At 37.4% G+C, this 26,548-nt stretch overlaps 2 protein-coding genes across 2 annotated transcripts; one reads left to right on the top strand and one right to left on the bottom strand.

The window, feature by feature from the left end:
* Positions 1-424: 424 nt before the first annotated feature.
* LOC108142326 lies at positions 425-918 on the bottom strand. The gene has a single exon (XM_017266079.2). It carries the CDS (start codon positions 826-828, stop codon positions 457-459), a length of 372 nt encoding a protein of 123 aa, XP_017121568.1. The 5' UTR covers positions 829-918; the 3' UTR covers positions 425-456.
* Positions 919-8,574: 7,656 nt separating this feature from the next.
* Positions 8,575-26,140, top strand: LOC108142634 (semaphorin-5B). The gene is made up of 12 exons (XM_017266625.1): positions 8,575-9,052; positions 9,687-9,850; positions 10,635-10,734; positions 19,839-20,046; positions 20,152-20,325; positions 20,918-21,049; positions 21,117-21,319; positions 21,896-22,705; positions 23,399-24,312; positions 24,378-24,533; positions 24,726-24,928; positions 25,332-26,140. The coding sequence occupies exons 1-12, from the start codon at positions 9,048-9,050 to the stop codon at positions 25,548-25,550; spliced, it is 3,288 nt and encodes a 1,095-aa protein (XP_017122114.1). The 5' UTR covers positions 8,575-9,047; the 3' UTR covers positions 25,551-26,140.
* The last annotated feature ends 408 nt before the right edge of the window (positions 26,141-26,548 follow it).

The following is a 26,548-nucleotide window of genomic DNA, read 5'->3' as shown; positions in this document are numbered from 1 at the left end:
AGCTCTGTCGTCAGCACTATCAACTCGATCAGTGACTCGCCAAACTCCTCGACTTCCCTGAGAAACATTACGTGAATTAATTGGAAAACATGAGGTCAGAGGAGTGGAAAATGTTGATAATTAAATAACTTATGAAGATTAAAGCTGCAAGATACAGTATTTGTTTATTTAAGTGGTTTAAGATTTTGCCGATTGAATTCCTTTTCATTCTTGTGATTTTTATATTTGTCATGTTTGTTATTTATTATCAAGTTTATATTGAAAATTATATAGCAGGGAATTGAAGCTTAAAGGTTTTGATAAATATGACATCTAAAAAACTCTAGAGGCTTATGGTAAAACGATTTTCCACATTGTTTCTATCTATTAGATTAATTTGGTAATGTTACTTTATAAAACCGAAAAGATTTAACAGAAATATAAATAATATAGAAACCATTTTATTTAAACCAAAATTTAGACAGTTTCAATATTATTGACATTGTGCCAGACCGTTTCCATATCCTGACGAATATCGCTCTGAAGTCGGAGGAGCTTCCGGTGGGCCTTGACGAAATCTACCATGGTGCTCGAAAGGTTGGCAGCCAGATGGTCCCTCACCTGCTGCACTGTGCTCATTTGGTAGACATTTCCTGCAGATATTGTACAAGTGATTCCATCGTCGCGTCCCTCCAGCAGTTGCATCATGTCCTGCACCTTTTTAAGGCGCTTCCTGATCACCTCCTTCTCGATCTTAAGATCACGCTCCCGCCTCCGCTGTTGCACCAGGTAGTCTATCACCTCATCGGGAATATTAGAGATCATATTCGAGATCTCTTCATCGGACATTTTTTGCACAATACGTGAATTTTGCTTATAACCGAGGGAATTTTGGTTTTCAATACGGAAGTGATTTTGACGCAAGGTTCTATGATTGTGCCTCTGATTTATCATAATACTGATTTAATAAACTTGAATTACTTTAAATTATCATAAAACACAGATATGCGGGAGGTCCATTGTCAAATATATTTGTATCACACAATTTGTAACTTAATGTATTCATATTTCTTCGACATCTCTTTATGTTTCTTCACACCTTTCAGGTGAAGCTTAGCCACTATTATGATTTCATCTGGGCGAAACAAAGACAGCCCATGAGATCTTCTGTCGAGTCCACAATGGCAATGCTAATCACATTAATAAATTATCCGCACCTCCGGTTGGAGCCTCGCGTCTATTGATTTTGATCGTGTGTTCGTGTAAATGAAATATTCTATTGGGGGAATTGTTTTTGCCTTATTCACGGCTGGACATTTGCAGTGGCTAAACATTAATTTTTCTCTCTCCCCTCCCTTGATTTATTCAAATTATTTTTAATGGCCTTTTGTTGTTGACTCTGTCACTATGCTAACTGGCAGTACAAATTCCTCGAGTTTATTGGAATTTTTCGTACTCTATGACTATTGTGAATTAGTTGGAATTGGCTGACATCAGAGGGGGAGGGGTCTTATATAAATGATTTTTTAATGCATTTATGAATTGGTTTTGATTGCAAAATCACTTGAGCAAATCTATTCGTTTGTCTGTTAAAAGTTTTCATAAATACAATTAAATAAAAAAAATGTATCGATTTGAATATAATATATGAAGTTAGTTTTATTTTTATTATTTTAAGCTATTTTTGAATATTCTTATGATTTAAAAATTGAGTTTGTTATCGTCTTTAAAAAATATGAATTCATCAAGACCAAAAATTATTTTTATTTGAGACGTTTTCTTCGCACATCAGTTTTATTTCTAATTATATATTAATATAGTAGGAATTTCAAAATTAGCAAAGATGGATTATTTTCCAATCGATTTCGTGTTAACTAAAACTTATAAAAGCATACAAAATATTTGTTATAAATAACAAAAAAAAATTAAACACCTTAAGGTGATCTCTTTAATACCTTTTCCCCTTGAAACTATGTATGTTCATATGATCAAGCTTTATAGCGGCGTGTCTCAAGTGTTCCTTGAACTATCCCAGTTCATTTCAATGGAATTACGCTTGAACTTGCTTTATGAAACAAGTTCTCCTGCTCTCTGATTTCACATAACCGAACGCATAAAAGACCACACGCGTTTTGGGTGCCATTTACGACCATTTAATCCTTTTGGGCAGCACAACAATAGCCAACACCACACCAAAAACAACTACATGAAGCGGAAACCCAAAAAAAAAGGGTGTGCATTCGTGTGGCAGGGGACATTCAGGTTGATTTATATGGTCGCAGGGCGAATCATATTTCTATGGCTTTCACTGTCGCACATAAATATAATTTCTGGAGTGCGACACCCACAGCAGTGAAAATTAAACCGAAATGAAGACATTCAAATGTGAGGCAAGGTGTGCCAAACAGAAATTTATGTAAATTTTTGCTATCCGTTTCTTTATAAACTTCTTTTGGCTTCTGGATTAGTCGATCCCACCACGCCCTCTGAAAAGTTGTACAATTTTTTGCTCGACCTAGCAATAAGTAGCCATTGTTAAATATATGATTTGTGCAGAGCTTTTACCACTCGAAAGTTTTCTATTTACCTTTACACATTTGTATGGCTCTTCAGAAAATTTCTCTAATTTCGTTTTACTTGTAAGTTGAAAAATAAAAAGCAAAAACCTCAGCGTGTGTGGCCTTTTCTTTTCTTTTAAGAAGGGCAAAACCTTTACAATCTTTCAGAACTTACCTTCACTCATTCGTGTCGTATTGTTTTTTTTACAACTAAACCATAAAGGAGAACTACAAGACCCATGTAAAAGTCGAGCTACTGTTCAACCGGTTGGTCTGGCAAATGCTAAAAACTGGCACAAATCTATTAGCCGGGCAGCCAAATGAAATGTCCCCAGAAAGTGGGAGCTATTACACTAAAATTAAACACTCACCATAGAATGTGGCTTAAACTGGATTTAACTTACTTTCTAAGGCACTTAATACTTCCTTGATTAATGAACTTGGTAAACTGGATTAAATAAAAATGGTAATTAACTTTAAACTTGAAACGGAAATAGCTGCAATTATACAATTACAAATTTTATTATGGGTAATCAGTAAATTGCTAGTATACAGTTTTCTGTAACTTTAAATTGGAGTCTAGCGATTAGTTCATTCGCTATTTTTTGTTCATTAAATTCGATTATTATCCATAGGCCATAAGTACATAAAGATATTGATGAAATACTTTTTGGGCCACATTACTTCTTCAAATCAATATCGAGCTCTTAAAAAAAAACCCAAACCCAAACCCAAACCCAAAAAAAGTCTTCAAGAAAATAAATAATTGAGAGTTCTATAAAATACTCCACTTTATATGGACAGCCATTACTTGAGAACCAAAGACAAATATTGTTTCATATGCGATTGCCTCATTCAGCACTTGAGATCGTTTAATTTGCACTTAAAAGAATTTGCAGCTAATTTCCATTGTAACGTTGTCAGATGAGGCGAAAAGCTGAAGTGAGACCATTAAGGCGACGCGACATTTGCAGTTTAATACACTTAAACATAAGTATAATAAACACATATTGCATAGGCCTTAATTTGACAACTGAGAGGCATGAAATGACACCAGACAGCTCGACCAGGCCACTCATTAATCTGTCTAAATAAAGAACGTTCCGAGCGAAATCAAAAAAAACATTTCTGTTTGCTTTGAAGCCGAGGCAAAAGTTGTAAATTGATTTGCCTCCAAATATGGCAGACAGCTCGCTCTAAATTTCTTGTTATTTTTTAAATTTGCCAAAGCAGCAGAAACATAAAACAAATACATAAATATCACTCATGGATCATTTGGGTAATAAATCTAGGCGCAATATTTCCATTTTGGTGGAGTTCCGAATATTCCAACCGCTTCGAAGTGTTCGAAATGTTTTTCTTTTTGGCTCGCAGCATGATCGGAATATATAATTTCCTAACTGAGATCATTAAGAGCCACAGCAGGTGGAGTTCGTTGAATTGAATGTTTTCATAAATTACAAATGCTAAAGCGAAACATTTGCATAGGTCCCCCCTTCAGCCTCTTGCTACCGATCCAGTAGGAATTGTGTTAAAACTTATTAATTTTTCCTTGGCAGACGCGGAGTTGGTCAAAAGTTTTACATACAAAGATTATAATAAATTTGTTTTATTGCAATAAATCGAGATCTAAATGAAATCGCGGCTTAAGCTATATAATATGGAAATTATTGGACTTTTGAGCACAAAAGGGGTATTCTGTTTAATGTATGGTTTTTGTTTGAAAATCAATTCAAAGCCATTTTTTTAAAGGGTTTGTTTTTAAATCTTTGAAAAAAGATTGAGCGGGCATACAAAATATATAGCACTTCACTTTTTTTAATAATACAATTTGGATAAATGTTTTTCTTGAACAATTGGATTTATTGCAAATATTTTCTGTATTGTCAATAAGTTTTGGTAACATATTTTAATTAATATATATATTTTTTTAAATATTTATTATATTGTAAGAAAATGTTTGTCAAAAGTTTATATGTGAATGCCCCTAATGAAATTTTATTTATCGTTTTTTATTCGCTTAATTTACAAGTTAAACGACCAAAAAAAATCACAAATTAATGACTGAGCTTTTAAGATGGTTATTTCGATCACTTGGCTGTTGATGATTACCATATTTTGCTTATTTATTTATTTTCGACACATTATTTGTATCGATTTGGAATATTTACACAATTTTGAAATGAAAAATGTAATTCCAATTTGAATCAAACTGCTTACAAAGATGCCGCTGTGTTTTGAACTCGAGTTGGAATATTTTGGTGACCTATTCGCTTATCGCCTCGTGCGATGTCATAAATTTCCTGAAATGTAGCTTGGCTTGAGCTTGAACCTTATATTAATAATAGTTTTCGGCTATTGATAAGCTGAGGCAGCCGCTGTCGATTTAATTTTCAATTCCAATTCGAGAGGGTCGCGCAATTGAATTCTTTTTATTGTGTCAGAATTTATGTTACGGCCTGTAATATTTTATGACATTTGGTCGAAGGCCAATAAAAGAGATTTCTACTTTATTTTATGATTTTCTTCGGTCGTGGAAAGTTGTTTAGCATACTCGTATTGGGTCTTTCATCTTTCACTGCCTCGCCCCCTGACAGTTTTTAATCACCCCAAACTTAACTGTGCAACACCAACGCATTTTAATTGTTTGCCAACGAGCCACAATTTATGTTTTGCCTTGTGTCCCCAATAAAAATCGAAATGCACTCTCACTTTGATTTGAATCCTCCTTCATTGGATTCAATTCTATTTTAAGGTCTTTTCAATTTGCATGCTCAATCGATGATCATCAGCGGGCTTGATTGGTCCAGACAGACATTCGCAGTTGGACTGCGTTTTCTCATTCAATATTTTATGAATTTATTGGCTGGGAGATGAATTTTAGTGCTGGAAAGTGTGGACATCCTGTGGAGCATTCTATGCAGTAAAAGTTAATTTATTTATACTTTCCAAACATGCAACAAAGACTTTCATTTATTAATAATTGGATATCAAAGTAGATCATATTACTGAAACAACTTAATACATTTGTTGTATTTTTAGGAACAATGACATTTTCTTATTCATTATTCTAACTGTCCTGATAAATTCTCGTAACAATTGGACAATTCATAAGCATTTTCAAACAAAAATTGATTTAAAGGGTTTCGGACCCCAAAAATGAAAAAACTCGGTTACAAATAATCTGAAACACACGGAAAAATATATTGTTTTTTTTATTTTAATTAAAAAGACCATTTGGATGTAAATTTTTAATCAAACCTAACGACTTGTTTATTAACGGGCCTACAAAATAATAAAATTAGTAAAAAAAACTAATTGAGGCAAACATTTTTTTTTTTAAACGGTGTCCAAATGTTTAACTCAAAAAAAAATATTCCTTTTATTTTAAGTGATATTAAAATTTAATTTTCTATCTAACATGACCCAATTTTTATTTCTGTGCATTCAGCTTACTGCTCACCCCTTTCTTATCTTCTGTCAAAGCCATAATAATTCACTTTTGGTTCAAACGAATGACAAATGCAAATATTGACAAACCGTCCCAACTGAACCAACTGACTGTCAATCTCCCCCATTTGAAAACCCTCCCTTTCTTTGCCATAAACGCTGATACATAAATGAAACCCTTTGTGGGTTAATAACAATATTGACAGGTGAAAACCATAAACTGTCCCGGAAAAGGAAGTCTGGCGATTAAGGGATTTGTCCTCGATAAGGACACTTCCCTTTTCGATTTTTGGCAAGTGACTCACGGTAGCTGCCGAAGATATTTGGTTAATAAAAGGGAACACACTTAGACCTACCTGATATATCCCGCCGATGCCACATTAACATTACAATTGTCGGTCGGAAAGTTAAGCTGTAAATAATCAGGGGTCCCGGGGAAAATGGTTTCGGCTGTGATACCAACAGAATTAGCATATTTGGCCACTGTGTCTTGTGGGCCAAGACAAGAAACCCAGCCCGGCAGTGGCTTAGGTAGCCGTAGCCGTAGCCGTAAATTGTCATGGGCTGGCAATGTTGTTTTGGGCCTATGCTAATGTCGATCGTTGTCTGCCCACACTTAACTCCCGGATCGGATCGAATGGGATCCGTCTGCCTGTGAGTCGCTCTTCATGTTTGTGTATCCCTCGGGTTCGTGCTGTGGCATAAACAAAATCGGAGGATCGTGTTGCAGTTGCATTTAACGTGAGGTTACTGCACCGACGCGACGGTCCATTTGATGGTTTGTATTTGTTCCCGAGGCCAGCTGTGTTTTCACACTCACTCTCGAGTCAAGGTTGACAATGAATTCAATAGCCCAGCTTGGGATGCTGTTGCAGCTCACAACAAAGCCGCGTGCAGTTAAAACTTCTTGAATAAAAGCGAAACCTTGGCAAGAACACTAAAAAATAATACAAATCTTTACCCAGCAAAGGAGCAAAACTAATCCCGAGAAAACGCTTAATATCTTTTGTGATTTCCTAATTTAAAGTGTTTTGGTTCTGGGGATTAATGCTTCAAGTACCATAAACCAATTTGGTTATCTCACCCACAGTTTATGCACATCTACAATACATAATGCTTTTATAATACTTAAGAATGATGGTGTTTTTATACATTTGATAAAAACACCATATTTGCCAATAAATAAGTAATGTTCATAATCTCCCAATTTTTCAATTCATACACCCAAAAAAATACTGATGGTTTAGTTCCAAATGTGTCTTGAAAATTAAATAAAATAAAATATAATATTCGCTCAGATCTATTTCAGTTTATTTTTTTTGTTGCCGTTTCTATGATCAATGCTCAATGCTCATCAATTTTGTTTTGCTGATGAGCACAAATCTTGAAAACCAAAAAAGATAGGATCAGTTAGTGTCTGGTCTGAGGGAATATCTCGTGTCCTCGAACCGCGACGTCTGCAATACTAATGTCAATTTGTCAGGCTACCAAATCGAGGCACAGCAAGTGCCCGTCCCACCCTCCAGTTGGTTCTTCCGCTAGCCTGAACCGCAGATCCCAATCCCGATCCCGATCCCGGAGATTCAGATTCTGAAGAGTCGTTCTCGTTGTCGTTATCGTTGTCGCATGATATATGAGCGCCCTGCCCAGTTGCTGCTTCCACTGCTTCGCTGCGGCTGCCGTAACCGCGCCTCTTTACTCCCAAGTAGACACTCAGAAAAAAAAACTGTTTTTTCTTGGTGGTTTAGGTAAAGATTAAATATAGTAAATGTTTAAGTTTGGGAGTGGTTTTCGGAAAATAGTTTATTTAGTTTAAATAATTAAATGAAGTTAAGAAATAAAGTTATAAACTAGAATTGATTGCACTTTTAAAGAGTGTGCTTGGGTTTTAAAATTACTTTAGAAGGTTTCGAAAAGTAAGCAGCAGAATTGTTTCTTAAACATATTTTGTTGCATACTTTCAGACACGTCTATTGAGTGATTCCAAACCCCTATTAATCATTTATAATTACTTGTTTGTCTAAATTATCATCTATTTCTTGTAATTTTTGCATTTAATTCTGCTTTTTAAGGCTTTTGTCCTGAACACTAGAACGGCTTGTGTCAATAGCTTCAATTAAAATAGTTATAAAAAAAATTAATTATTACTGGTTACATTTTGTTTTGCACTCTTAGTTCTTAAGGTATTCTTAACTTTTTAAGATAGTGCCAATTTTTTTTTTATTTTAAAAAGTTCTTCAAATATATTTCAAAAGTTTTTTGATTGGCGTTAAGTGTGTATTATTTTTCCCAAGTGTACAGTCGAAGCCCAGCCGAAGTTGAGCCGAAGTCGAGTCCGCGTTCGAAGCCGGTTTTCTGCGTCGGCTGCGCTGCGACTGCGCTGCGACTGCGCTGCGACGTGGGCAGCGAGTACGCGTCGGCGTTTTAGCCTGTTCTCCGCTCTTTCCTTTGCTCCAAGGTTTGTTGTTTGTTTTGCGTTCGGGCTTCGTTTTTACGTTTTTGTTTTCATTTCGTTCGCTCTGCCTATCTCGCTCTCTTCGCGCAATATAATATCGGCTGACTGGAGATCTCGGTGCGCTCCATAGTTCAGTTTCTTGTGACTCTTTGCGCGGCTAACTTCGCCGATCGCCGGGCATGCGCGACGACCATATATCTGAAAAATCAAAAGAGTAGGAAATTAAGGCTGAAGCAAAAAACCCGTCTCGCTATATTCGTCGACTGTGCTGTTGTTGGTGTCTATCTGTGTCTTTTGTCAATGTTTTTAACCCAGCTCGAGGGGAAGCCATTTCGCCTTTCTTTTGAAAATTTCTTTAAGAAAATACAAATAACGAATTGAAAATTCAAAAATTGTGAGTGCTTGTTGTGTGAAAAGTGAAGATCTGTGATCTGAAATGATCATCTGAATAATAAGAAACACGCGCCCTACTCGAATTGCCCCTGCTTATCAAGCACATGCCTATACTATACAATTTACCACCAACAGTCTTTTACAATCTGCTCACCGCAAAAGTTGAATGGAATAAATTTTAATCTACTTTTTTGCACAATACGTGACACTAAATGAAGTAAGTTTTAACAATCTCATTTTTAATCGGCATTTTTACTGTTTTACATTTTTTAATATATTTTGAGGAAGTGGAAAATGTTACAACAGATATGTACCAAAAGCGAAATCAAAATATGTTGATATGTTAATTTCGTAATGTAGTTAACTACATTTTTGTAGGTATTGTTTCATTACAAGCCACAAAGAATAATAGGATATATGAAAAAAATAACTTAAAAAACATAACATAAAATTCCTCCACCGGAGATAATAATAAGGATAATAACATATTGTTTATTTGTTAAAATTTGTTATTTTCTTCTTTCTTTTAAAAGTGTTTTATAAATAATAAATAATATTAAATATTAATATAAAATTCGCATCAAAATCAATTGGTTGAGATATGTTTATCTTTTCTAGTTTATTTTATTTTGGTTCAAAACAAATACATTTATTGCAAAATTGAACTCTCTTTTCTCTTGTTTATTTGAATCGATAATATTAAGATTAACTGTAAAGTTTGACTTAATGCTAAGATAAATCAAATCAAAATTGTAATTTTATGGAAAGCAGTGAGAGAAAAATGCCTGCTAATTTAAATGTTATTTTGTACTTTTTTTTAACCATTACGTTTCTTACTTTTACCTTTCCAGCATGTTAATATTGAAACTTCCCAAAATGCTAGGCCAACTGTGGCTTCTATTGCTTTTATCACTCTTAACCCTACAAGGCCCACAGTTATCAGCGGGCAGCGGTTACAAGACGCTGTCGAATGTGGAGTTGCTGGAAAACGATTCGCGATACATCTCATATCAAGGTAGGTTCTCGAGGTGGGGATTATCAAATATTACCCGAAACTGTGTCAATTGAAAGGCAATCAATCAAGTCGGCCACTTGAGTGAGACTGTAAATTGGGTTGATTTCTGTCAGAGTTTTAAGTGGCTTCTGAGAGTCTGCACTCGATTGCGCAATGGACGATCAACAGGTGCCATTACCTGATCCACCCATCTGCCCAGCTATCCGCCATTTCGTATATTTATCCGGGATGTCGACAATGATCGCGTTTAAAAAGAATTCCCCAACCAGTCGCTTTTATGACACCCCTATACATCAGTATATCTGCTGTTTTTAATCAGAAAAGGCTTCGTGTTTTGCATTTTGTTTAAATATTTGTTCTTTTTTTTCTGGTTTTGCAACGGAATGTATTTCGAAGTCTGCCTTAAAGTGCGAGCTCAGCTCAACGTTTTGTTGACAATGATTTTAATTTTTTGTATAGCGTTAACATAAGGTAATGTTAAATATTCCATGAAAACTTTTTGTTTACCAGTGAAAAGTGAGAGCTATTTAGTCATACTTAAACATTACAAAATAAATATGTTACTAATGAACCAGGTGGAATCGAAAATCGTGAAAATTTATGATCAATTAATTTCTCTCCGTAAAACTGTGGTACATTTAGTATAGCCATAAAAATTATTGCCATCATTTCATGGTTAATGGACTATAGTTTTCTTATAAATCATCCAATAGTTACGCTTCCCCAGCTGTTTTATTATTTCTTAATTACCGACTGAATATAATAATATTATTTTTACTTTCAGATTTAATGTCGACGGCCAAACGATTCTACGATCCCGAAACGAGTTGGTATTCGGAAATGCTGTTCGACGTGGCCAGAAGTCAAGTGATAGTCGGCGCCAGGTAAAAACCAGGAGCCTTTTGGTATTATAGTTATTACTGATTTAGTTTCCGGCCAATTGAGTCACTGTTAAACCGTGTACCTAGTCATTATGACTGTTTTTATGCAGTAAAGTCCCAAAGATACTGTTTTTAAGAGTCACTTTTTAATAAGTAGCACCGATAAGTGGGTCATTATTTTTAACATTGATAGCGATAGTGACTGAAAGGGAAAATACCCCCGAAAATAAATCTTCACTGAGCGTTTGTTGGTTTTGGGTTATCAGCTAAACCACTTACGTAAAATTAAACGATCCGAAAAAAAAAACACATACGTAAAACCGGTGCTGATAATGTTCTTTTTCTGGTTTTTGTCATATTACGCAAGTTAAAAAAAAACATACACAAAAGCGTATAAAAACGAAAGTGCACGCACTGCTATAAAAAAATTTTGAACGTATCTTCGCTCGAAAAAAAACCCTCGCACAGAACTTATCTGAAGTACCTGCTGTACGCAAGGGAATAAATAAAGATAATTGAGTGTAAAAATAAAAATAAAAAATTAAGAAAAGAGGGGAAAACGAAAGGAACGAAAAGGTAACCAAATAATATTGCAGGGCCGCGAGAGAAGTAGTTTACTCCATTTATTTGTTGAGCAATTTAATATACGAGTGCGCGTGTATCTGTATCTGTAGCCGGGTTACTTGGTTTGTTCTTGTAGTTTGTTTTTCATTTACGCGCTGAGAACGCGGGACTTGAAGTTTATTTGTTTCTGCTTCGCATAGATGCGACACCTCTCCAGTGGAAAACCCGATAAGATACACACATGGACGCAGATGTCTATAGTGTCGTCGTCGTCATGTTGATAAACCCACCAATACGTGCCGGGCCCTTAACCCATTGCTGCCCCAGGGGAAGTCGTTTATCATGCCCGTTGTCGTCAATCATTTGTCAGAGTTTTTCAGTTTCTTTCTATTCTTTATTACTTACGAATTTCACTTCGACTCCTACTCTACCCTACCATTTTAACACTCATATTAACCAACCTCTGAATTGTGGTACAATGATAAGAGTGGCCCGATATAAAAACCGATTCCAGCGAAGGCCAGTTGCTCCATATAGAGAATTATGGTGCTCCCTATAAGTAGGTGGGCAGATAGGCAAGTGGGCTTTATTAACCACATAAAACGTAATTTATTTTTATAATGTGTGGGCTTAGTTGATAAAGCCAACTAATCATGGGGCCCTAGACGGGTTTTTAGATTGCAGCAGCCGCTGGGATTTTTTTTTGCCCTAAGACTGTGTTTAATGCTTTTAATCGGTCGATGGATAGTAAATTTTTATATTGTGAAAGTTTGTGGGGCTTGATTAAAAATATTGGTAATAAAATGCAGCTGATTGTCACAAAATTTAATCAGTGCTTTGTAACAATCACCTTTTTTGTTTGGATGATTATAGAGAAACCTACTGTTTGGCAAGTCTCAAAATACACGAACAGAAGAAGGCTTGAACTCACTTCTGAGCTAATTACTCTTAGGAATATTAGATCCGTTTTATAGATGATCCTGGAAATCAAAATTAACAAAATCTATATGTTTAATTTTTCATTAGATAAAAAATATGAGACAAGGACAATCTCAAATTTAAAATTGTATTTAAGTGTTAAGATTGCGTGATTGGCTTCAGTGTGGTAGGTGATAGGTAAAACTGCCAAAGGTGGTTACTCGATTTCAGTTCTAATCTGTAGTAAACCAGCTAACGTTAACCATCATCCTTGTTAAAGTGGATGCGATAAGGCTTCTTTCAAATAAAAAAGAAGCGTTGAGCGCACTTTGAAGTCCCGCAAGTCGAAAGCCACCGAATGACCCTCGGAGTGGCCGCAACGTAAACTATCTCTAATCGCAGACCGCATTTTAATTGTGGCAATCCGCCCGAACATATCTAAACCTTTAGTTATACAATGGTCTTTATGATTTCTGTGGTTAAGATGGGCAACTGCTGGGGTGCTGGTGTTGGTAATACAGTATCTGTGAGAGGGCTGTCGTGTGCAGATGTGCTGGTGAGTGCATGCTCCTTGTATCTGGACTGCAGCACACTTGACACGACTGCAAGATCGGATTACTGCCAGCCGCCTGTTGACGGGCTCTGGAATATGGGAATGCAATCGAGAGTGGAATGGGCATGGAATCGGGACTGGATTGGGAATGGGAATGAATATGGGAATGGTACTGCTCGAGTCTTTTGCCCGTGTCCCATGACGAGTGACGAGGCAACTTGGTTGGTTGGTAACCATCGCGTAATTTTCTGTCATGTACGGAAGGCTGGAGAGAGGCTAGGGCACACTGAGAAAATATTATTAACATAATAGTCCAAAACTTTTATTAAGTTGGAAGTTTTTCCCTTAGAAAAACTATTAATTCCTAAATCTTGATCAAATTTTGTTAATTATTAAAAAAAATTATAAATGTAATAAAGGAATAACTTTGAATAATAAACGTAGGAAATCCAATATTTTGTACTATAGTTTAAAGTCATGAAGTCATTGATTTTGTATGGCTTGTGTTTAATATCATTTCTTATATTACATTTTTATATGCTACATGTAAATTTGAGTTAATTAGCCATTTTAAGCAGTAGTGTAGCTAGATATTATTAAATAAATAGTTTTGAATAAACATTCTTATTTAGGAATAAAGGCTGCTTAAGTATAACTTCATTTCAAAGTGTAATGTAATTTATATTATTTTATTTTATTTTATAGATAGATAGATATTTATTTTTTATATTATAGATAAAAACTAATCAGTAAGGGAAGAAAAACTTCACAATATATTATAATGCCAGCATGAATCCACATCGTAGTGTTTGTTGCAGTGCATTTGGGTTTGGAGTCCCATGCAACTGGCCGAAATTTGATATAGACTGCATTAAAATAATATTGCATTTTGTTTTCGCTTTCGTTAGCTCGCCTTCGAGCAGCAACCTTTTGGTGAGTTCCTGCATTACCAGTACATATTTATATGTATTATTTTTCGGAGGGGTCGCCTAAGCGCTGCTCATTGTGTTGTGCCTTGTCGCAAATGGAGCATGCAAATGACCTGCTGGGAAGCATTGGAAATGTTTATACATATGGCCAAACAAAAAGTAATATAAACAAGGAAATTATTTTCATGTGTTGTGCATTAAGCATAATATTGTTTTTCCACTCGAATTTCGCCTAGTGGGCGAAGTCAGGAGGTCTTCATGGGCAGGCGGCATATGATTTCAATGGAACTGTTTGGTACCGAAAGGACTGTACAAAAGACAATAAACCTAAGCAAACGACAAACAATTTCCTTAAGAATAAAAGTAAAAGCTAGACTTATGCTTTATATTATCTGGCTATTGCTTTTATAAATAAAGCTATAATAAATCACAATGTTTGTTGGTTGGGAACCACCCAAAATGCTTAAATTACTTGTAACTCAATCTCTGAACTACAAGATACCAAAATGCACCTGTGACAGTCGACGTCAGCTCGACGGCTACTGGAGCACACGGATGCCGAAATTGAAATCAAAATTAATCAAACCGTGTTGCACCAGTCCCATTTAAAAAGCAGGGGCGTACCGAAGGGGGGCAGCAGGGCGTTTTGCGAACTGTTGGCAAGCATTTTGCATATTTCTATTAGAAACCTCTTGAGCGGCTTCAGACTGACATACAGCTATTCGACCACGGATTGAGATTGAGAGCTAGGAATGCGGTAGCGTAGGAGGAGCTCAGAAAATAGATACAGTCGAACCTCAGTAGCGAAAATCTTGAAGGTGGCTTACAAATCAAATTTCTTATTGCTGAAAATAATACAAGAATTGTTATAACATTTGTATTCTTTTAAAAAATATTTTAAAGTACAATCTTATATATTCTTGTTCTTGGTTACGATTTTTATTTTACTAACAAAGAAGATCACTGAACAAGACACTTACATTGTTAATATAAATACAAATTGTTTTGTTTTTTTTAAATGTATATGCAAAATATTTATGTAAATTTTAGTTTTGAAAAATGGTTGATAAAGCCTTTTTGAAGTTCGTCTGTAACTGCTGTAGTTTTAGCAGAGATTAGCGACGGCCAGTGCTACGGCAATTTTAATTACAAGTAACCCATTTAAGCCCGGTCAGCGAGATTTGCCGCCGGAGCGGCAGACAGAACGCCCACGCACCTGGCGCACCGGCGACCACTTGAGCAACTTATAAATATAGCGACTCCCAGGTAACTGCCATGGCAATAGGCGACAGGCGGCGTCGCCGCATTTTTAATAGCCCCAGTCCCAGCATATACATACATACCAATATCCGTATCTCAAGCCCCAACTCCACTTGCTCCACTGAGCTTACAAAGAGGCCTTTTTGTTATCTTGTCGCGGTTGTCGTTCAAATAAAAGTCGACGGCGTCGCAAGGTGTGCGAAATATGCGAAATGCGAATGCTCAATGGTGCACACACTCTCGGATACACATGTAGATCATTATTTTAGTCTGTTATGTGAATAAGTCGGTGATGTAAATGGGTCATGGCGAATTTAAAAGCGTTTCGGTTTACCCGATTTTTATAGGTTTTTTATTGTATCGGTTGACTGCATAAGTAAGGTCTAACTGGGTCTAAGAAACTATTGCACCAACCAAATTTATTCTTGAATTTCATTCTTCCGTTTAATAAACAGAACTACTTTAAATCAAAAATATTTAATTCACATTATGTCTTGGTACTACAAATTCATATTTAAACCATTTATATTTCTAAAGCACAATTAAAGTCGCTTGATCATTTTAAAGGTTTGGTTTAGGAAAAGCTGTCTTAAGGCTTTTACAAATATTTTTTATTAACTTATGCTTAAATGTATTTCTTTCGTTTGATTAAGATAACTTTATAATTAAAATTGAAAGAATATTTGTGGTATATATTATTAATATATAAATAATTTTCACTCCATGTATATTTTCTTTGCAATGCAAACCAGGTTTTTAAGTTTCTTAAAAACATTTTGGCACCTAATTAATTTCCCACGAAATATTGATTGTTCAGGACTTAAGGCTCATTATTTGCTGTTTCAAAAAACTTGCGATAATTTCTAAAAGACTACAGGAAGCTTAGAGAAAGATACTGATACCTGCATGCGGTGATCGAGCGAGCAAATATCCAGGTATTTCCATGTATCACCGCCGGCATATTTGCACGCACGCGCTCGGCAAAGATAGCAAATGGCAAAGAATAATGACAAATACAAATTAAACAACTAACAAAACAAACCAAAACAGTAAACAAGATACGAGTAGAACCAAGTCAAAATACAAAAATAAAAGCGGGGAAAGAAAAGCGATACATGTGTAGCGGCCTTTTTTCACACCTAAGCGGAATTTTCGCTGCTGCCAGGTGAAACGAAAGATAAAATCAGGTGAGGCGACTGATGATGACTTCAAAAAAGGGGTGCGGGGAGGTTTTACGAAAGCCAATGCTAATTGACAAGGCCGTTGCTTATCGCTCGATGGGTGGTGTTCGTTGGCTTTGCTAAAAAAAAAAGCACATTGAACTTGCCAACTGCACAGAAAACAAATGTAGATAGTTCTTTAAATCGATTTAAAAATATATAAATGGGGGTATTTTTTTATTATATGTATATAAGTAAAATAAAAAAAAGTAATATAAAATAGACATATTAAAAATTATGTTATTTCACAAATAAAAATTGCAGTCTACAAATTATTTTCCAGTGCACTTAGGAATCGTGCTAGACTTAACAGAAAGTTTCTGAATTTGTTATGCCCTTTTAAAATACCTTAATATTGTTTGCTGTGCTCGTAATATTCCGTAACGGCCTTACTTTAAATTAATGATAAAAGCAACTAATACTTTTTGTTTAGTCAATCAATTTTGACCTAAATAATAAAAAAAAGACTTGCATATTTTTCTGGCAATAACAAAGTATTCAAAATACAAATTTTATTTTTCATAACAACAATAACATAACATTTTGTTATTTATCTCTGTACTTAAATAATATTTTGTTTTGTTTATTTGTTTGGGGATTTAGACTTTATAATATTTGTATAGTATTATTAGCAGTTAAAAAAATTTTTATTTTGTCAGGGTAGTATTAAATGTAACTTTAAAAGCATATCGCTTTGCAAAATGTCGGTGATTTGCGTTACCTATTTATGATTTATGTACTATTCTTAGAATCAGTGCCTTATGTTTTTCTAAAATTGTGCCCTGCGTTTTGCACTTATAATCAGGCATAGCAAATGTAATCACACCTTTGAGGCCGCACTTGTCGAGGTACTTAACTTACCAAGAACTGTACACTGTGACGAGCACAATCAGCAGTAATTATTTTTCGCAGCCGTTAAGTCTAGGCGAGATTTACACACGACATGCAAGTAATAAACGCTTTTTTCTTTTTTCTTTTTGCATTTTTGCACTCACATTCCCCGGCTTTTGTCGTGTAAATTTCACATGGATATTCGAATGAATTAGTGTCTGGGGGCCTGAAGAGGTTATTCGATTTCCGGTAACGACTCACTGCTAGATTATAAAAAAAAACACTCCTCTAACACTTGCGCTCCACCCATTGAGTGATAAAAGCTAAGCCTTGGGTTATAATGCAGCGATATGGCGTTTAAAAGTGCACTCGCGGACTTATATAGGACTATAAACTTAAACGAATGTTTCTATATTGACAACGAAAGTCCATAAAGCTCACTTCTTAGAAAACTTTTTAATACTTTGAACCCGAGAAGTATTAAACAAGCAAAGAACAAAGGTTCAATAAACAGAGGATGTTGGCAATTAAAAAGTGTATAAGATCATTTCAAGGCCTCAATTGTTGCCATAAATATAAATGTTCTAAAATCTACAAAAATATGTTTGGTAAAAATATTGGACAGTTATGAAACGGTTTAAAAATATTTCCATTAACTCTCACATTTAACTTGTAGTATCTTGACAGAGCAATTAATTACCACTTAATTAAAGTTACCAATTTAAGCGTGAAACAGCCGTGGTAGCCGTACGATATTTACATCTGCCAATACCTTTGCACTTTGCTATTGACAGCTGCGTTTGGGGTCCCCACTTCGAATGTTTGCAAAGGGCGACGATGTTTGCCGGTGGCTGAGCTGCGTTTTCGCAAATGTTGGCGTGTTTATTACCTCATCACGTACCGCTTAAGACGCACAGGCATCGCGTGGAGCTCTGGTTACCACCTGAGCGAAACATATAGTTTACCTGAGTTGCAACTGGACGGGGGCCGAAGTGCCACGCGCCTTGCGCCAGCTGCAATCTAAATGATTGATATTGGGCGAGCTGGCTGACGATCCAGTATCTACACAGAGCAAAATGCGTTCACAGTCCCAAAGAAGTAATAATATATCGAAAAATAGTTTATTTACCCTAGGTGCCTTAGAAGTCAGTATAGATTTAGACTTTTGTTAGCCACAAAACACTTAACCGACTTTTAAGTTTCGGAATGTCATATATTTTCTGAGCTTAAGATCTATCTTTAGGAAAACTGTTCTAAATACAGATAGTAATGATTTTTGATGAAATTGATATGACTAAACTGTTATTTTTGGCAGAATAATAGGATTTTAGCTCACTTCAAGCATGACTTTTGGCTTCAATAGATATTAATGTTAATAAAACTTTCTGTTTCTTTAAAGTTTTAAAAAAGAGATTTAAAAGAGATTTCTGTAACACTTTGTTTTGAAGTAATTTAGATGGCCATGCAATACTGAAATTTTACTTTTTTATCCAAGTGTATAATGGCTTTGGCCAGCTCCGCATTCAATTTATATCCTAAGGCCGCTAAACAGCCGCAAGTGACCATTAGATGGTCGGACTGTGGGCAGTGATCTCTTTTTCTTTTTTGCTCGCCTCTTTGGCGACGTCTGGTCGGCGGCATTCCTTCTCAAGCCCAAGCACGGCGGCGTTCTCCATTCCAATCCCAATCCCAATTCCAATACCAATGCTCCGGCCAGATCTCCATCGCCATTGCCGTCGCCACCTCTTAGCTGGAAAAATGCCGCTGTCCAACTCGAGATGTAACCATTTAGCAATTGCTTCTCGCGCATTCGAATGCACTTGATCTATTGATCTTCGTGTTCGTTTTGCCAAATGCGCGTAGCACAGTGGCTGTGTTGGAATTACTGCTAGATGTACAGTAGTACTTCAAAGTGTACAATCGACTGAAAAAAATTACAAAGTTCTAAAATTTGTAAACACTTTCTTTCAAAGTACCATACTATTTGATTGCAGCTGGGTACTTTTCTTAAGTCTTAAATAGTTGAGGTTTTATAAGTATAAAAGCAAATGTGGTACTACATTTTTTTTTTAATTGTACCATGAAAATTTTACCATGCAACTTGTAGCATGGACTCTTAAACTATAATTTCCCTTACTCCAAAATAATGGTTAGACTTAATTTACCCATGTCAATCTTATCGATGCTTAACACTCGCCTGCGTCTGTGTCGATATCTCAGCCTTCAAGATCGCCCACAATCTCTAGATTTTTCGAACTTTTCCGAGCTTTTCCCAATGGCCCACTGCAATTGGGGATTACTGTACCGGGGCCATGTTTCGTTACCTGTTTGCCTTGCAGTTCAATGCACTGGCGGCCAACCAGTTCAAAATTATGACAGCTGATGGCCAAAAGGGGGATCGAGGCGGCCGTAACTGAAGCTGGAGCCGGAGTCTGCCTTATTTGTAAACAATTGTGGGCCGCCTCTCTAACTGTTATTGCTGGCCAATCGGCCGCCTTTCAACAGTCTTACACTGAGAAGAAAAATGTCATTAAATAGGATGCATTCCTCTTCAAATCGCAAACTGTTAAGATGATGTGCTCATCAATACTTATGTTATATTATTGATTTAACTTAACTTTTTACTTGATCAACTGTTTAGAAAAACATACTTAAATAAAATCTATAAATACTTAAACTTACCGTATCATTCAACTTTAACTTTACAACGTTTTTTAAAGCGAATAAACAATTTAGTTAAAATATATTTTTAAAACGGATTTGACTTTTTTATGCTGCTTATTTCTTGCTGTGTCTTTAAATATGTGCAATTTTTGATTGGCTCCTTTGCAGGGACACCCTGTACCGCATGTCTTTCGATCTGGAGCCGCTGGAGCGGTCCAGCTGGGGGGCCACGCCGTCGGAGATTGCCATGTGCCAGGCAAAAGGCCAGTTGGAGCGATGGTGTCGCAACTACGTACGCGTGCTCCACAGCTACGGTGAGAACCAGCTGTACGCGTGTGGGACGAACGCCTTCCAGCCGAGCTGCTCGTGGCGCCAGGTGAGTGGTCGTCCAAGTCGTCCAAGCTGTTCCAAGCTGTTCCAAGTCATTGGAGTCGCCACTCTGACGCGCCATTTACATTTACCCCCGCCCCTTTTATTGCAGATGGAGAACCTCAACGTCACGGGTGTGGACAGCGGCGTGGTCAAGTGTCCATTCCATCCGCAGGCGAACAGCACCAGTCTGCTGCAGGCGAATGGCCAACTGTTCGTGGGCATCGCCACCGACTTCTCGGGCAGCGATGTGGCCATCCTGCGCACAGGAGTGCAGTCCAATGAGGTGAGTACCCCGCCCTTCTTAAGCCACAGTTATTGGTATAACTCATATTATCTCAGACCACACTGCGGATGCGTAATTTAGGTAGAGCAGGCAAAAGAAGTAAAGATCTATCTCATATCTGTTTTGAATGACGAACTTTAGTTTTTAAGTTTCAACAGAGGAATATTTCGGTAATACCCCTTGCGGTTGAGTAATTCAATATTATTAATTAATATTACAAATGTTTTAATAAAAAAATATTTAAATGACTAATTTTAGTTCCTTCGGTTTATCAGAGGCTTATATCATTTTCAATGCACACATTGGAAATGAGTAAATATTTTATTTTAAATTTCATGATTAATAAAAAAGGCATTTAAGTAATTTAAGTTTATTTTTGTCTTCGAAAGATTATAAAAATCGCATTTAAATCGAAGCTTGTGAGCTTACCGATAGTACACGTTGCGTATGAGTAATTTTGTTATTCACATTTCTTTCGTTTCCAAGATAAAAAGAAAAATTAAAAAAAACTTTATAAATTTTATTTGCTGGCCAAGCAAAACCACACCCCTGCCCACACTTAGATATAATGGTTCTATTATCGAATTTTCAGCGTTTCCTCCGCACCAAGCAGTACAATAACAACTGGTTAAGTGGAGCCCAATTCGTGGGAAGCTTCGAGGCTGGCAACTTTGTCTATTTTCTGTTGCGCGAATCGGCCGCTGAGCACATGAGTTGTGGCAAGGTGAGTGAAAACCATTCAATTCCTATGACACCATTACCAAACCAACACATTTTGGATACATTTTCAGGTGATCTACTCGAGGATTGCTCGGGTCTGCAAAAACGATGCTGGCGGCGGTGGTCAGCTGCTGAAGGACAATTGGACCTCGTTCCTCAAGGCTCGCCTCAACTGCTCGCTGCCAGGGGAATATCCTTACTACTTTGACGAGATCCAGGGCATGACCTACGCCGAATCCGAGTCCATTCTCTACGCCACCTTCAGAACTTCGGGGTATGTTTTATTTACAGAATTTATGCAGACATACATTAAACAAAAATTATTTTAAATTTAAAATGCCAAAAATGAAATAAATTTAATGAATTTAATAATTTAATTGCGAATTTTCAAAATGAAGTATATTTTGTTTGCTAAATTTAAAGCACATCTTAATTAAGATACTTTCAAGCTGCTAAAAAGTCAATAAAAATTCTTTTTAGATAAAGGGTGGAAAAATATTTTAAATATTTCAAAATTATCGCCAGACTTTAGTCTTTTCGCCAAAATTCATGTGGTTTTACCATCTTGACTCAGAAAACACAAATAAACCAAGTGACCTAACAACTATTAAAATTACACATTTAACTTAATCTGTACACTTTCTAAAATAGAGGTAATTTTAATAGGTCTTTTAGTTTTTTGGTGTTCTCTGAGTGAACCTTTAAGGCTTTAAAAATAATGAAAATTCTAAATTCTTAAAGCTTAGAATATGTTGATTATTTTGTTAATTTTATAATTAATGAATCTAAAACGGATTCGAAAATGTTTTGTAATTATTAAAAAATAACTAACGAAAATGTTCTTCCGCAGATCAAGTATTTACGGGTCGGCTGTCTGTGCGTACAATCTGAGCTCCATAAACAAGGCCTTCGACGGACACTTCAAGCACCAGGAGCACGCGGATGCGCCTTGGCAGACGGTGAACGCGAAGCAGCGAAGTCAGTTCCAGTGCGGCTCAACAACTAGTGTTAGCCAATGGCTGGAGAGCTCCCGCTACCAGCTGATGGATGAGGCAGTGCAGCCCATTGGAGCCCAGCCGCTGTATCACTCCAAACTGGAGCAGTTCGGCCGCTTGGCTCTGGACATCATCAACACGAAGACGGAACAGGTTCATGTGCTATTCGTGGCCAGCAGTGGTAATCACATCAAGAAATTGTCGGTGAAGTACGGCCGCGAAGGAGCGCAAACCTGCTTGGTGGAGCTCTGGCAGGCAGATGACACTGGAACCAGTGCCCTGCTCAATATGGCTTACCTCAAGGTCACCGATTCGCTCTATCTGGGCACCGACCTGGCCCTCACCCGCATTCCCGCCCAGCACTGCAGTCGCCATGTGTCCCAGTCCAGCTGCCTCAACTCCATGGATCCCTATTGCGGCTGGAACGAGCTGGTGGAGCGCTGCATGCCCCAGCCGCAGGACTCCTCCGTGTGGCAGCACTGGCACCAGGCCCCTCAGATCACCTGCCCGGTGCTGAATGCCCCCATCGACGGCGGCTGGTCCACCTGGAGTTCCTGGGCCGTTTGCCAGCAGCACGAGCAGCCGGATAGCAATTGCCAGTGCCGGCAACGCAGCTGCAACAATCCTCAGCCGCAACATGGAGGCTCCAGTTGCGAGGGCATTAGGTATGTTAATAAATGTTATACAATATGTTAAATAATATGATAAACTCAATGGAGTGGTTACACTTTACTTATGGGTTAACCTAATTTTATAATTTTTTATAGTGTTTTGATATACTTTAATTTATAAAGGGCTTACTCCATATTGTATTATATTCGTCTGACAGCATGTACTTAATATTGATATTCAATTCAAACCAAATTCTAGAATCTAATCACGAAAAGTTATTTTTAATTAAGGCATGTGTTTGATAGTGTACAGATTTAATTGGTACATAAAATGGCGAGATTTCATTCAATTTCTCTCCTATAAAAAACTATTGACTTTATAAGTGAATATCAAAAATATAAATCTGACCCTACTCGCATGCTTTGTTTTATTTTGAATCCTTCAGTTAAGACATATTAATTAATAAATATGTTAAACCTAAATTGAAGTGAAATGTTAAAGATATCGTAGTATTTTAGGTAACAAAAACTAAGCCAAACTTAAAAAAGCTATATATTAGCTTTTCAAGAAAAAACTTCCTTGTGGACACATGATTTTGACGATATTTATACTTTATTCAAATTAAATTAGATCACAAACTTAATGGTGATTACAAACTGAGTGATGAAAAATTGTAGAACTTTTGTAACTTTTAGGGGGCGTTTCCTTTTAAACCATTACTTATATATATGTTATATTCATTACAGCACCCAGGTGACGAATTGTACCCAACATGGCGGTTGGACGGAATGGTCGGCCTGGTCGCCCTGCTCCCAGACGTGCGGCATTGCTGTGAAGATCCGGCGGCGCACCTGCGGAAATCCTCGTCCGGCCTATGGGGGACGCACCTGTGTGGGATCGGAGCAGTCGGAGATGTACTGCCGCCACTTGCCACCTTGTCCGGTGGCCAAGCCGCAGTCCGTGGACGGCGGATGGGGACCGTGGGGCGAGTGGAGCGAGTGCAGTGCCCAGTGCGGCGGTGGATTCCGGATGCGGCGGCGCGAGTGCAACGATCCGGCTCCACTCAATGGCGGAACAGAGTGTCCGGGCTGTCGCTTGGACTACGAGGAGTGCAACATGCAGAGCTGCCAGGAGGTGCGCAAACTCAGCGCCTGGACGCCTTGGTTGACGGTGCCGGGCAGCGGGAACTACAGTGAACCGCACACGGAGAGGCGCTTCCGGTACGTGTGCCGAGCCACCAGTCCGGATGCCAGTTCCGTAAGAGTTGGCCTCGCCAAGGAGGAGTCGCGCAATTGTCATGCGGATGGAAGCTGCCAGCGGCAGGGTGACCACGACTCGGCGGATTCGGATGCGGCAGATTGGTCACCATGCAGCGCCAGTTGCGGCGGTGGAACCCAGCAGCGACAACGTGGACGTGGAACCCAGACCAGGGTATGCAATCTGCAAGCCTGTCCGGCGGAGGACCAACAGCTGGCAAGCAACAGCCTGGACAACGAGGTGGAACACGGAGAGTGGAGCTGCTGGTCGGAGTGGTCCGCCTGTTCGGTCACCTGCGGATTGGGATTGCGCCGAAGGACTCGCCGCTGCCTTGCAGGCCACGAACGGTTGTGCCAAGGTCGCGCCCTCGACGAGCAGAAGTGCGAAATGGTGCCTTGCGAAGGTGGGTCATCCCCCGGTTTCCTTCTCCCACATTAAGTACTAAACTCCTGTCTAATTTTACCAAAGATTTCCTGGGCTGGAGTGCTTGGAGCGAGTGGTCCAGCTGCTCCAGCGATGGCATACGCCTGCGGCATCGCCGTTGCCTGGTGGAACAGCCCGGTTCGAAGGAGTGTCATGGTGCCGAGTTCGAGAAGACTGCATGTGTGCCCAACGAATGCGAGGGTAAGTTTCTTATTTTAAATGGCTTTCCTATCTAGTTGGCATAGGAAAGTGTTCGGCGCTCTGCCGACACTCGCTTAAAATGCCATAGCGACATGTTCTGCTGTTCGAATTATGTAATTTCAAAAGTAGATAGCAAACATGTCTAATGGCACTGTCTTTAACGAAAATACTAATCCATTTGTAATCTTGCAGAAATTCAAACTGCCTCAAGCGCCACCCTGCCCATCGTAATTTGCCTTTGTTTGCTGATAACTGTGGCGTGTTGTCTAGCTACCTACCATTTTGCTAAGAAGCGATTCCTTTTAAGTGCCGAGGAGGCCTTAAATAAAACCACGACGACAACGGCAAGTTTCGACACATATCCCAATCAGTATTCCAGCTTGCCTACAAAGGATGTAAGTAAACAAAACAAAAAATCGAACAACAAATCATAAATATCGTAATTAAGCTGTTTGATTAAAACCTTGAATCGATTCGAAAATCTATTATTAAAGAAGAATATGTCAAAAGTCCTATTACATACATTTAAAGCTTAAGTGTTCGTCGATTATTTTTGGAAACTTAACATATAAAAAAAACTCTTAGAACTTATAGGTTATAGTCATTTTACTAGACCAAAAAATAGATTTAAATTATTTAAAAAATTGAAAAATAAAAACCAAATTGATTAAATTAAAGCTCAATTTTAAGAGCGATTTTGGTTTGATTATTTTGAAATTCAATTTAAAGTTCACAAATAACGTTGATGTGTTTTTTTATTCCCATTTGGCTTTGTCTAATGAATATTTTTCATTTCAGTACTACGAACAGCGACCAAAGCGGCAGTCCAGCTTCCGTGTGCAGGCCAAGACCAGTAATTTGGGCAACGGCAATGGCACGATCAACCGCAACAACATGCACCACAATAATACGCCCAAGGTTTTGGCCAAGACCTATAACGATTGCGAGACTGGAACGCTAAAACGACAGACGGCTTTGAATAATTGCCGGAGCAACATCGACGACGAGAAGTTCTAGAGATTCTGGGATCCTCGAAACCCCCTAGTGCCATCATTCGACATTACCAGCCTTATCTGATGTCTATGGAAATGTTAAAACGATAATCAAGTTTTTTTTTTGCGCCAAATCGATGCAGATGCAAAATGTTCCTTGCCTGACTCACATTGAGTCGTTTTACTTAAGATTATTGAGGTAGTTTCGGACCTAAGTAGTTTTAGCATGTAAATCATAGATAATTAAGAGTTTAGTTTACCTAAAGTTAAGTTCAAAAAGTATTTCAAATCGTTCCAAAAATTACAAAATTCGGAATTCATTCATTTCACAGTTTTTTTTTGCATTTAGATCTGTAATATCGTCTTTTGAAATTGTATAAATCGTTTTAATTTACAATATGGCCCAACAAGCGAGACTGATCGTTAATTTTTGTTTAGAAAATTTGCTAAATTTCCCAAAATGAATGCCATGCAGCTATAAAAATATATTTAAATATAAATATTCTTAGTACCGTATTTTTAACTTATCATATTGTGACTTAGTCGATGCTGTAAAGTATGGAGAAAAAGATATATAAATCGATAAAATAAAGACAGTTTTACTAACCGATGGAATGAAATGGTGTTTTCATATTTACTTAGACTTACTGCATAAACAGATGAACTCCATTTATTTTTTAAATATCCATTTTTTCAAAGATGTGTTGAGTGCTTTTCAACTCATAAAAATTTCGACCAACTTATTCTAAGACTTTAAAACTTTGATGTCAGTCAAATCAGCAAAAACAACAATGTATCATATAACATTTTTATATTCCTTCAGCATTTAAACTTCTAAAATGAGCATGAGAAACTTAAGCGATAAAATATTGCAACTTATGAATCCAGCAGCATGTTGCTATACAAAAGATCCACATTAGCCAATATACAAACCAACCAATCACAGAGGATATTATTCAATACTGAAATTGCTACACTTTTAAAATATAGCGCCACAGAATAACTAAAAATTTATCTCAGCAG

The sequence above is a fragment of the Drosophila elegans genome, unplaced genomic scaffold, assembly GCF_018152505.1.
Source record: "Drosophila elegans isolate 14027-0461.03 unplaced genomic scaffold, ASM1815250v1 contig_208, whole genome shotgun sequence".
Classification (NCBI taxonomy): domain Eukaryota; kingdom Metazoa; phylum Arthropoda; class Insecta; order Diptera; family Drosophilidae; genus Drosophila; species Drosophila elegans.
The sequence above is the reverse complement of the archived record's forward strand: the minus strand, read 5'-3'. Positions and strand labels throughout refer to the sequence as shown.